We start from the raw sequence: 13467 nt of genomic DNA on the forward strand, positions 1-13467 counted from the left end.
CTAGGAATTAGGAATTAGGAATTAGGAATTAGGATCAGCATAAATTTGTCCAAGGAATGGCCCGAGAATCTTGCTCGAAGGCAAAGCATTCTTCCTACGATTACCGAGAAACGCGACGCCATTTTTTGTCTCTGTATTGTAGAATCATTGTCTTCGGATTTTTAAATCTTTGATGATGTTGGAAATTATCTCTACTCCATGGACTGGGGAATTTCTTAAAGAAAATAATACGTGGCTTCACCTCGTGCACTCACCCTTTTTGGTGGCCAAGTGTATACTTTACTTTATAATTCTTTCATATCTTCAAGTTTAATGAGAGATTAATATCCAATGATTGTCTGCTTGGTACTTTCATTATGATTAGATGAATTTGTCCACTTTTCTGTTTTATCATATTTTCTTTAATTATAATCCATATAGCAAGGAGGCGGAGAGGAAGTAAAAGACTCTTAGTTTCAGCATTTGGCATTTTGTAAGAGAGATATTTTGTTGTCCCTATCTATTTATTTTTCTATCCATTTGGTCCAGTGATACAGTTAAATTACAAGAAAATAATAATAATGATTCACGAGAAATCAAATTTTTTTTTTTTTTCGAGTTTAGTAAGAATGTTTTAATATGTTTAGATATTTTTATTAAAAGAATTTATAAATTTAAAAGGAAAATCTAATAAGATAATGGTATGTTTTAGCGATTGAGTTTGAATAGGTCTGAAATCAAAATAAATTCTCAAATTGGAACTTCAAAGTCAAATAAAATTATGGATTAACTCTAACTTCAGTTTTTCAACTTCTTAAAGGTACAAACAAACATATATCTAACATCCCCAACTCTAAATCACACAATCAGAGTTGCAAAACCAATCCTCATTGGAAAAATTTTCCACCTCCCACATTCTCAATCTTACATCAGTACAGCCATGCCACGTCAGAGGATAGCATCCAATCCAACCAATAGCAGGCATCCTCTGCAGATAACCCATTTCTCCACCCATCCCATCCTCCTTTATCTCATACAAATACAAACCACACAAATCAAAAAACACCACCTCACCGCAAGTCTTCGCTTTCTATTAAATTATCCCCACACCCTCCTCTTCTTCTGATTTCTTCCCTTGCAACCAGATACACTCACTCAGAGACAGTTGAAGGAAATGGCCATCGTCACCTCCGCCGCAGTCGCCATCCCCTCATTCACCGGCCTCAAGGCCTCCGGCGCAACCATGACCCGCGCTGCCGCCACCGTCAAGACCGTCACCGCACAGGCCCCGAGGCTCGTGGCCAAGGCTGCACTGAAGGACGTGGGAGTGGCCGTCGTCGCCACCGCCGCCAGCGCTTTGCTCGCCAGCAATGCCATGGCCATGGAGGTCTTGCTCGGCAGCAGCGACGGAGGCCTGGTGTTTGTGCCGTCGACCATCACCGTCCCCGCCGGAGAGAAGATCACGTTCAAGAACAATGCTGGCTTCCCTCACAACGTTGTGTTCGACGAGGATGAAGTTCCGTCCGGCGTCGACGTATCGAAAATCTCGATGTCCGAAGAGGATCTGTTGAATGCACCCGGAGAAGTGTACTCTGTGACTTTGACCGAGAAAGGTACCTACAGTTTCTACTGCTCTCCTCACCAGGGTGCTGGTATGGTGGGAAAGGTGACCGTTAATTAAGTTAGTTTATATGATTGAAGATGAATTTGCAAGGAACATCTCATATGTTTTCTCCTTTTGTTTTGTTTTTGGGTGTATGGTAGCTGTTGTTTGTAATAGAGTTTACCGATCTGAATGAAGGGGTGGGTTGAGAAGATGTATAAGGTGAGAAGTGAGCTCATATTAAATGCCTTTGTGCATTCCAATTTCTTCGTGTAATTGTAGTTCTGTCTGATAATAAACCAAGCTCATCTTATACACCACCTAAGATAACATATCCCCGCAACCCACAATAACAACTTCCAATAAAAGAATTACAAGAGAAATTCAATGAATTCAACATTCTGTTAGTAAGAAAATTACAAGGAATGACAATGTCCAAAGCAACCCTGTAAGCTGTGGATGAATTGATTCTAATAAGAGCCAATTTTATGAAGACAGATGGGGAGGCTTGGAGGTTAGAGCACTGGAAGGGTGGTATAAGTTCTCTCCCTCTTTTAGTTCCAAAGAGATTACATGGAGATACAAATATGGCAATTAGTAGGAGTCTATGCGGTCATCAAAATAAAGAGATGAACGGAGAGGTTATGTACTATGTAGTTAGAGCGTTTCAAACAGAACACATCAAAATACAGAGATGAACGGAGAGGTCATGGACTATGTAGTTAGAGCATCTGGAAGATTACATCGAGTACCAAGCACCTTACCGCCAAAGTCAGGAAAAGTCTCATGTCCGGGCAAGGGTCTTACCTTCCCGTCAACATCTACCTGGATGGGATATTTAAGAAGGTGGCCTTGCAATGGGGTGTAAGCATCACTTGTGAACCTCTTCCAGTTCTCTTCAGCCATCTTGTTCACATTCTTCACACAATGCAAGGTTTGAGGCTCCTTGAAACTATTATTTATCATCCCTAGGTGCTCTGCCCACAAGGACATTCTGTACCCGTATATCTGCAAACACATCCCATCAGTTTTATCAAATTGTCTCTTAGAGTTCAATTTTTCTAAATCTTTGTGGCTTCGTTTTGAATCACATTGGACAACAACTTCATTTTCATCTTTTTTTTAAAAAAAGAATGTTCTGATTCAATATAAACAGGCTAAAATGGCACCGCCAACCGGTTGGTGCTATGTGTACATAGATCCTGTTTGCAACCTAATTCCATTTGGTTGTCCCTTATAACTGCTTCGTTTGTGTTCTTGTTAAACCACCTAAATCTTATTATATAAATTCAATGGTACAAATCTTTTATTCGACAGGCATCACTACAGTGCCTTAGTATTTTCCTATCAACGAACATATCATGGATGATTATAAGAGGGAATTCTTAAGGAAACCAAACCAGACAAGAGAAAGTCATAGAAGCTTCCAGAAGACTGGAATTTTCTAAAGTAGTGTGGGCCATTTTAGAATTGGTCTGAAGTTTCTGGAATAGCCTGGAAGGCTCTAGAATACTATGTGGAACTCTCCAGAAAGATGTAGGCCAAGGTGGGTTTAAGGTATTGGTCAGTTGGGCAGGGTCTAGGACATGCGAGGAAGCAAGTACCCAAAGTTTCAATTTAGACTATATAAACAAACAGCAATACTATAAAAAATAACTACAAACCTGGCCATGTGGATGTTTCTTCTTCTTGGCCCAAGTGTGGCGGGGCTGATATGCGCCCATAGCTATCTCAGTGTCTCTTGAACCAGCCATAGATCTTTGGTTAATATTGGCAGACCCCAATATCACATACTCATCATCTACTATCATTCCCTTGGCATGTACATAAATCATAAATCGATGAAACTTCTTTGAAGTGGAAACCTGAAAGATTGGTCATGAAAAACTAATTTTTCATATTCTTATTAAATCAAAGACGAAGAATATCATGCTTTAAGTTTATTTTGAGTGCTGTATAACTTCATGTACTTAGACTCTCCTCCAAAATAAATGTTTGAAGAGTTATTTACCAGACAAACTAAAACTCAGTCTTACAGTGTAATGGTGGGACAGAAAAGTTGTATTGCCTACAAGATATATTTTTTACAGTTGATCAGAACGCCTCTATTAAATTGAAGATGCCAGTTTATCATCCCATGCAAGAACATTGAACTACAAAAGAATTAGATAAGCCAAAGGCAACAAATTGACGGGGTGGCTGTTAGATGAAACGAAGGTTAAAAATATACCAGGCCTGAACCATCTTGTGTTTTTGCCTGGTGTGGCATGAACATATATGCTAAAATCCAAGTTCCAGATTTCTTTTTTTTTTTCATAACCGACATTTGTGAATTGATATTGACATACAGCAATCCGAAATGTTAAAACTAAGATGTTGACTGCCAAAAGAACAGGTAATTGATATTGATGGCAGAAGGCCAGATCAATTCTGACATTGTGCAGTTAAAAAGCTTATCAGATTCCATCTGAAATGGGCATGGACATTATCTAGACCAACTAATAAAGTGTAAGATGCACAGCATCCCGGAGACAGAGTTATTCCTAAATGAAACCATAGTTTCACAAAAGTTATGAAAATGAAGCTACTAAGAGTTACTAATTTTTTATTTTATTTTATTTTATTGGAAATTAGATGGTCTAACTAGAAGAAAATGAGTTTGAAATTGTATAATTACCCCGTCAGAGGCTTGTGTGTTTGAACTTGACACTTCTTTGGGTGGTTCTTCCCGATTACCAAGACAGTAGAAATTGAGGTAGTCTTGTGGGTGTGCATCCTCAAGTTGCATGGATTTCAGCTCTTGTGCTATAATATCATACATCATTTCCATCGTTTGCCCCTGCAGAAGCAAAATCCCAATCAATATCAAATAGTATGCCAATAATGTTGCCGGATGTATGTCTCACATAAATCATGTAGTACGGGTAGAACTGGTTCAATGTTTAGAACAAACTACGCCAAGTTATGATTAATAGGGGCTAAGTGTCTAATAAAGAGCTTTTATCACAAATATTTAAAGAACATTGGTTCTGATTTAGAAGCGAATTCACAACATTAGAATGTATATACCGTGGCTATACATGGCACAATGATGTTTACTCAGAAATCTGAAATAGAGCTTCAAAAATTAATGCAGCAAGAATGCAACTCCATTTTGGTTCTTATAAGATCACTCATTAATAATTAAAAAGGGCCAACCACTAGCTGGAAATCGCAAGTTTTAAAAAGCATACAATGAAAAGACACCTGACAAAAAGAGGTCCAAACCAATTATATCCATGAAGTAGGATGCATGAAACAAATAGATGAAACTCAAAATACTAAGTGGTCTAAACATATCCCAAAACATCAATAAAATCTAAAAAGAAAAGATTGACATGCCCTACCAAATATTTTGCCTAAGAGAACAAAGATCTAAAGAAATGATTATTACCTGAAAGCTGAAGCTTTATAGTTTATACTTTATAGTGATGTAGTGATATATTGTTTATAATATTACTGATCAATCTAATTTGCTGTATCATAATCATCAGTTTTCATGTTGATCCTGATGATTGGGGTTGGAGTTTCCAGCCCACCAAAAATCATGTCTTCAATTAAAACATGAGATTTGGTACTTTGCTTCTCTATCAGCCTTCTCCACCTTACAGAACACTCACCTTGCACAAACTAACCTCTTATCATCTTCATTGGAAATAAATACATCAAGAATTTGTGTTAACTTACCTGCCAAAACAAAATTTCTTGCACAGAGGCACAGGAGGGGTTGCCCTCAGGCCACATTGGTATGACAACATAAACTGAAAATCTCTCCTTTGCTCTTATCTTACTAGCAATCTTTAGTGCCAACTCCATCGGAATCAGATTATCAGCTCCTGATCATACCAAAAACAGCTTATTTGAGGAAAAAGTTATTGAAAGAATGCTTAAAAGTAAAAAGCAATATGTATAGGTATATATAGTCATACATATGATCATGACGGCTAACTAAACATACACAACATGTGGCAAAGTTTTGAAAAGAGTAGATGCAAGATTCATGATTTTGAATGGAAACATAGTGGTTGCATGTAGTTTGTGGAAAATAGGTATAGATTGTAAAAGCAACAAAGCTACTAAAAAATATAAGAAGAATTTGTGGGATCCTGTCCTAGTAGTATAAAATGAATATCTTCGGATGTAGAAGCTGTATATGCTCACAGTCATTACAAAGGAGGTCTTCTAGGTTGAGCAACAGAGATACCATGCACAAAGTAAGCATATTATGCAAGTAGTTACTATAGAAGTTTGAACCTGCGCTTTTATAAGATGGCCACGCATAAGAAGATCCAATAAAATACTGATTCTCAATATAGATGAAGTGTTGGGCAGATCTGATTGCCTGGATGTATGCTGTTTGAATGCTCTTGTCTATCACCAAGTTTTTTGCACAGACTAGGTTCTGCATTAAAAGAGGATATCATATAGTTTGCCAATTACCGCGACAGAGAAATAGAAAGATTAGATAAGATTGATGTACATCTTAATTATAAGAGTAATATGTCCCTAGTCTTGTATAAATTGAAATTTTCACTTGCTTATTTTATAAATAATATATATAGATACCTGAGCCTCAGCTGAAGGAACATCTTTGGGAAATCCTCTCAAAGATCCTGAATCTATAGATCTAAAGACCTGCAATGTCAAATAACAATCTAAGATTTAGTAACATCAACAAAGGTAATCAAATTATGGAATGCTTTGGCTAGAAGTGCATACAGATTAACCTGAACATGCCAATTTTCAGGATCATTTTCTTCAGAAACCCATAAGCTAGGATCATCATATGGAACAGATGAGGAAGGGCTAAGTATCCATGAGATGCGCTCTAACTTGATTAAGGCATCTTCATGCCAATGAGTTATCCTTTTGAAACGTCGCCCAAACTCTGACCATTTTGTGGCTTTTCGCCAACGCTGCTCAAAGTTTGTAAGCACGTCATATGCAGCAGGCCCCTCAATTTTGCAATGCAAATCGTGCCATGGTTGCCTTGGACCCTTACTTACTGCCTATTATCACAAAGAAAATGAGAAGAATATTCATTCACAAAAATTAAAGAACATGTTGTATCAGTTCAAGAGACTAAACAGAACATTTGCAACAAATGTCATTGTACGCACTTCTATAATGAGAAATCATGCGATTCCATGCTATTATGGTATTGTTGACATCTAAAATATAAAAAATTCCTTCTACCAACAGATTGGTTTTGGAGGAAAGTTTATGTTCATTTGCAAAGATTTGTTTTTCCAGGGGGAAAACCCTGCCTGAGCCATTTTCTTCCTTGATTTCTTCTGTATGCACAAGTTGTTAAATTTGTCTCACCAAACAGATTATTAGCATGTGTAGGCAGTATCTGATGAGACTGTTGAGGAAGGAAATGTTAATTCATCAATCTCAAGCAACATTAAAGAGATCTGGTTTGTATTCTCCTTTCATAACTTCACATGATCATGTGTAAAAGGATTTGAAATATATCAAACCTGAATCTGTTTTGCTTTCACGATAAGGAACATAGAATCATGAAAATTCTTATTCACTACTTAATAATGAATATTGGCAGGTAAAGGAAAACTTTGAATACAGAAACATACATTCCAATGAAACAGATACTCACAGAAAATGTTGGATTGTGATAATCATTCTGAAATACAGTGTCAAGATCATGACACAAACGATGTTCGGGTGTATCATAGCGGCCATCACAAAGGTCTAAACCTCCTAGAAAGGCGGTTATCTTCCGGTTATTTCCAGATGCTTGTGTATCCACAATCACACATTTTTGATGGTGTGTAAAGAGCGTGCCAACGACCTTATAAGATGCCAGAAGGAATCATGTCAGAAAATTATGCAGTTTTTTTTTTTTTTTTTAATTTAAGAAGTAAATGTTATTTTTACAATACTTTATAAGTTTGCTATAGACCAAAAAAATAAATGTATGGGTGGATTTATATATGTAACATGTATGAAGATTGACTACTTCTATATAAACCTTAAGAAGTAGCATCACCATAGCAGATTACTCCCGAGTCCACATACAAATACACAAACACAAGAACAATAGCTTTCCACAAGCAAACTTATCAAAATACACTTGTATAAGTTGGAATTCCCAAATGTGAGGTCCACCTCTGCCATCCCACTCTAAATTTATCCAAAATTCAGTATGATTAGAATCTACCATCCCTAATATTCACATACTTTCTAATAATTCCTAAATCCTTTTTAGGGCCTTCACCTACTTAGGAGCACTGCTTGGTGCTGACAAAAATCTTCAATATTCAGTTTATTGATGATAGGAAGTGCTATGGTAAGTTGAAAATTGAAGGAAACCATAAAGACTGGAAGGACATGGATAGCAGTGAAAGAAACATGAATAGAAACTGATAGAAAATAAAAGCCCCATCTGGACCTACCTAGATCATATTTTCCCAATCACTTACTAAATGGGCAACAAGGTTTCCAAATCCCATTCATCATGTTAGATCATATAAAAGAATTGATGTCCATGAGGAATAAACATCGATTCTTTTATATGCTTCATTCAATGAGATTGCATTTGAAAAATATCAGTTGGCCAAGAAAAATCAAGTTTGTAGAGAAGAAACAGGCTTCTATCAAATAGTTCTGTCCAATCAGAGGACAACCGAATGGTAAATTTATCACATTCACTGTATATCTAGACCCTCTCTTTAGCAATTTTAAATTTTCTTTCTGTAAAAGATCATATATTTTATGCTCTTGGCTTTAAGTTAATTACAAAGAAAAAGAAAGTAAATAAAAATGGGTAAAGCTACAAAATGCAGAAGTTTCAAATGAGCAGGATTTTGAGATACATTATAAGGACTAGGATGTGTTAATATTGAACAAAAATTACTGGACCATGGTATAAAGCATGCCTGTTGCTTGAAAATGCTAAGCTTACTGCTGGCATAACGAGGTGACAGCACACAAAGAACAGAAGAGTGCTTGAAAAACTTCCGAGTTTCCTCGTCATGAGTTTGCATCACTCCTACCTGCATCCAAAGCCTGTCATAATAAGATTGAAAATATCTAACTTTAATTTACATCAATAACCACTTATTAAGATAAAATTGTTGTCAACAATGCAACTTTAGGGAATTAAAAACACATTATAGCCAGACAATCTGCCATATTTTCCTGGGATGCATCTACAGATACTAAGATACTGAATAAAGGCTAGATAAGCCCAATAAATTGTCTTTGAGTATGGAATCTACTTTTCCAGTTTAGTTTTGATCATAATTTAATTCACTTTTGGTCATAACAAAAGTTTGTTTCTTTAAAGATTTGAATCTAAATTAGAAATTTGCACTGCGTCTATCCTAGATTGTTTCTGAATTCAGGAAGGGAAACTCGATTCTATGTGCATTAGAAAATATATAAATAGAAGTTTCATGTCCAAAATATATTCAGGGAAAAATGCCAAATATGTTAATCCAATAATGTAAGATTAGATTTGTTTCCCGTAGAGTACATACCGTATTAACCAAGAATCTGCTGTGGGAAGTCTTATCATCCCAAACCAACAACAAAACTCTCACCCCTTCTTGAGATTTATACTTGAGCAACTCACCAAGATTCAAATTGCCACCACTAGGTAAAGGCCTAGTCGGTTCTCGAACCAGCTTCACCTTATGGTACACTGACCAACCCACAATATAGACCAAATGATGAGCCTCCAGGATTGAGTGGCAAATGTCTTCCCAGCATTTCCCGTGTTGATACACCACTCCATCATCCAACTCAAGCTCAGGAAGCATACCGTTGGGAACATGCGCGTCCTGGTAAAGAGTCACAGAGCCGCCTAGCCGCACCGGGAAATAACTCTGTTTAACGCCAAAATGGTCTGGATCGGAGATACCGCGAGTATACAGAGGATTGATCTCGGAAGAAATAAATCTCATTTTTAAATAAATAGCAGAATCAGGCTTCGGCGATTTGCCGTTGAATCCGAGTATCGGAAACCAATCGGAGATCGAATCACCGGTTCTGATTCTTTCCGCAGACACGGTAGCGGTTCCAATCATGTCAGCGCCGAATACATCGTTGTCTTTCACCTGGAACTCGACGCAGGAGACCGGGTGAGCCAGAGGGATTTTAAGGTGTTCGTTCCACACAGGGTGCTGAGAATTGGAGATGACGCGAGTCCGCGCCACCGTCGCTCCGGCCAGGCAGACGGTGACATAAGGATCGCTGGTAATGATCTTGTGGTGGCGCCCTTTCTTCCTTCCACCGGAGAACGGAGCCCGGCACGAGTCGAACGCCGTGAAGCACCGCCGAATACGCTCAGACATCAAATCCATATTCGGCAAGTATCGAGCTTCAATAATGTTCAAATCTAAATCACCGTGAAGATACACTATGGTCTCAGAATCATCCGCCATTGTTAAGAATTCAGAGGAGGCAGATGCAGATTCGTAGCCTTGGCTATGACAGGAGAAACCAGCGATTTCCGTTGAACGCGTCTTTGGTTTCTCCGACATAGCCAACGGCGGAGAACCGAAAACGAAGCTCACTGGAGGATCGCGAAATGCAGAGAGATTGGACAACAGAGAGAGATTTTTATATTGGAAAACACGCGGATTTACGTCAAATCCTCAACATATGCTATCGATGCCCAGAACGATTAACAGGTGATAGTTCAAAATTGAGATAACCACATTTCTATCTACACCAGGCAGTTGCCCAAACAAGACTCCAAAAAAAAAAAAAAAAAAAAACACAGCCTTTTTAAGTCCATGTTTGATCCAACAAAATTGACTTTTTTTAGTAAACCCCTTTAAAATAAAATGGAACAAAAAGGTCCTATTCTGATTCATGTTTCTTCATAAATGTTATTTTTTTAATGGGTTTGACCGTTGATGTAATCACTCCATTCAAATCCAAATCCAAACCCAATTTTATAAAGTCTAGGCTTTGGTTTGAGAGTCGGTGAGGTGGGCTGGGCATGAATGAACCAATTGTACATAATATATAGAAAGTTTTGTCATCATGACAAAACCCTCCCACGTTATAAAGCGTACATTGCGCAAGTGGTTGCTCGGAATGAATTGTATGAAAGCCAAAATAATTGGGCATGGGCGAATGAGAGGACGATGACTGCATGTTTGACAGTTGGAAGCCACGCGGCGACAAGCGAATGGCTACTTTTGTGGTTTCATTTTTTCTCTATTATCCTTACATCACATCAATAATTCATAAAAACGAATAGCAACTATAAAGTTCAAATCGTGGATGCAATAAATAATTTATCCGAGCCACATGCCAGAGACTGGGCCTGATTCTAATGTCCACGACTTCTTATTCCTTCACAAGAGAGGTGGGAGGTCCTATTGAAAATTTGAAAGTCATCCAAACCCAACCCCAACACTGTACTTTCCGTTCAAAATCATCCAAAACCCAACGGATTCAACCTTCTTTGTTTTTTTTTTTTTTTTTTAAATTAAAATTTAAATAAATCTATTTGAAGTTTGAATAAAGATCAATGCAAAGAGAGAGACGCACATTATTATCATTAACCCCTCTAAGAATTAGACCTCTGCCTAGCTGCAATTGCAACTCTTTTGATTCCATACAGGGAAGCCACCATTTTATTTAACTTGGGAAAAAAGTCTGACGTAAATCAGTAATGATAGAAATGGAATATTGGAAAAATGATTTCATTTGGTGTTTAATATTAAACTTAAACGGATTAAAAAAACAATCATTGACTCATATTCTAACTTTCAAATAATCGCCTCAAACCTTTTTGTTTTTAATAATTTCATTAAAATTTATATATGAGAAAATGAATCAAAATATTTAAGAAAAGGAAACTTAGCTTTTAATAAAAGAAAACTTCCTCAAGTACAAAAAACTTAAGGTAGTCATTAAGACCGCTTCTAGTTCCAGCATCCACTCACTTTATAATAATGACTTTAAATATCAGTTACCATATTCATTAAATAAACATCCATAATTACAATTATTTTAAATTCCAAAATTGTAAAACTTAGACAAATTAACTACTAATATGGATGATGACAGTCCTACATTATTCTTTCAATGTAATTCCCAATATGCGCCACAACGTTAGTATTCTCAAACCCAAAATGAATTTTAATTGATTAATTAATCTCATAAAATCATTTAATTAATAAAACCAAGCTCGCATATGGGTTCCACTAAGGGGCCAATTTAACCAACTAACATTACAAGCCAACCACTCCACGGTCCAATTGATGAATTACTCTATTTATTTGTACCCCACAAATAATCCACAAGATTTCGATGTGGGAAATTAAAGACAAGAAAAGACCAAAATCACATATGGGCTCTACTAACCAGGGGACCAATTAATCCAACTAACATTCCAAGCCAAATCAATCTACGGTCCAACCTTACAAATAATCCACAAACTTTCAGTGTGGGATTGATGATTGCAAATTAAAGACAAAAAAAAAAGAGTGAACCTCACAAGTAATCCAAAAGCTTTCTATATGGGATTGATGGTTGCAAATTAAAGATAAGAAAAATATGGGTGGAAAAGCAAAGGTTAAATTGTGGGGGACTTTTCTCCATGTGTCCTTCCTAGACTCAAGGCCCTTTGATCGTCCAAAGCAAAAACATATAACTCGTCTGGGATCACTCCGTCTGGCACCAGAAGTTAGAAGCTTTCTTTCTTCCACAATGCCAGACAAAATGGACAGACCAAGTTGGCTGATTTTTCGGATGAGCCTACAATGTTAGACAGAATAAACAGACCAAGTCAGTTGACCTTTTAAACGGGCCTACAACGCTAGACAAAATGAACAGACCAAGCCGGCTAACCTTTCAAATGAGTCTACAATGCCAGACATAATGGATAGATCGAGCTGGTTGGACCTATTAGACAGACGAATTCATCCAGTCAAGTCTTGAGGATTTCTAGCATGTGTGGTTTACCACGCTTGATGTCTGAAGCGTCAGCCCAGACGTTTAACATCTGAGAGGCGGACTAGATGCATGATGTCTGAGCGACGACCTAGACGTTTGACGTATGAGTAGCGGACTAGACGCCATTTACACCCAAAAGTCGATGTCAATTAATCATTACACACAATCACAGACATTAACAAGCTAAATGGACAATTAGCTATACGGTTCGAGATTTTAGCACGATAGTCAGCCGCCCTTACTTAATATGATTGCCCGGTCTATGTCGCATTAACGACATTAACAGTCCACACAATCATCATTACAAGATAAGGATGGTATCATCAACTCTATATAAACCTCTCAAAAAATACGAACAAGGTACACACATACGCTCATTATCTTCCACAAAAATAGTTAGAGCTATCCTTATTTGACTTAAGCTTCGGAGGGGCGCGCCTAGACCACCTGTCCGAACATCTTTTTGTGCAAGGAAGAAGTTCGTCCGACTCTAGTGAAGTTGGACGAACCTAATTCCAGTTAACTCGACACCAACTGATTATGTATCACTTTTAAAGTATAATAAACTATATAAAAATACTAATATGTTTTTCAAAATTTTATCATATTTAACCACTAAACAAATGCAAATATTTACATTCACATTTATTTTTATAATAATTATTTAATTATAAATATAATATAAATTAATTAATATGATAATTTAAAAAAATTTAAATAATAAAATATATAAACATATAAATAAAATTAAATATTATAATTTTTTTATTTTAAATATATCTTTAAGCTTAAATATTATATATGTTCTATTTAAAAGGGAATATATAATTTGTTTACAATCTTACTCATAAGTCAAAGTCATTGCTAACTTAGCATAAATTCAATATTCTTTTACAATTGAGAGACAA

At 36.8% G+C, this 13467-nt stretch overlaps 2 protein-coding genes across 2 annotated transcripts; one reads left to right on the forward strand and one right to left on the reverse strand.

Moving 5' to 3' along the window:
* The first annotated feature begins 1048 nt into the window (after positions 1-1048).
* LOC117907835 (plastocyanin) lies at positions 1049-1858 on the forward strand. The gene has a single exon (XM_034821494.1). The coding sequence runs from the start codon at positions 1154-1156 to the stop codon at positions 1658-1660; it is 507 nt and encodes a 168-aa protein (XP_034677385.1). The 5' UTR covers positions 1049-1153; the 3' UTR covers positions 1661-1858.
* Positions 1859-1916: 58 nt separating this feature from the next.
* On the reverse strand, positions 1917-10576 carry LOC117907832 (phospholipase D delta-like). Its single transcript, XM_034821489.1, has 10 exons — positions 9124-10576; positions 8521-8637; positions 7239-7433; positions 6349-6630; positions 6188-6256; positions 5876-6023; positions 5309-5457; positions 4260-4421; positions 3247-3447; positions 1917-2590 (listed from the first exon to the last, which is right to left on the reverse strand). Exons 1-10 carry the CDS (start codon positions 10126-10128, stop codon positions 2297-2299), a joined length of 2622 nt encoding a protein of 873 aa, XP_034677380.1. The 5' UTR covers positions 10129-10576; the 3' UTR covers positions 1917-2296.
* Positions 10577-13467: the final 2891 nt, after the last annotated feature.

Source organism: Vitis riparia, chromosome 18, assembly GCF_004353265.1.
Source record: "Vitis riparia cultivar Riparia Gloire de Montpellier isolate 1030 chromosome 18, EGFV_Vit.rip_1.0, whole genome shotgun sequence".
Classification (NCBI taxonomy): Eukaryota; Viridiplantae; Streptophyta; class Magnoliopsida; order Vitales; family Vitaceae; genus Vitis; species Vitis riparia.

What these genes read in the sequence shown, in the direction of transcription:
- LOC117907835 (XM_034821494.1), top strand. Translation starts at nt 1,154, where the DNA reads ATGGCCATCGTCACCTCCGCCGCAGTCGCCATCCCCTCATTCACCGGC.
- LOC117907832 (XM_034821489.1), bottom strand. Translation starts at nt 10,128, where the DNA reads ATGTCGGAGAAACCAAAGACGCGTTCAACGGAAATCGCTGGTTTCTCC. An exon ending in GCAGATTCTTGGTTAATACG is followed by an intron (nt 8,638 to 9,123) that starts GTATGTACTCTA and finishes CTTTGGATGCAG; the next exon opens with GTAGGAGTGATGCAAACTCA. An exon ending in ATCACAATCCAACATTTTCT is followed by an intron (nt 6,631 to 7,238) that starts GTGAGTATCTGT and finishes TTGTGATAATAG; the next exon opens with GCAGTAAGTAAGGGTCCAAG.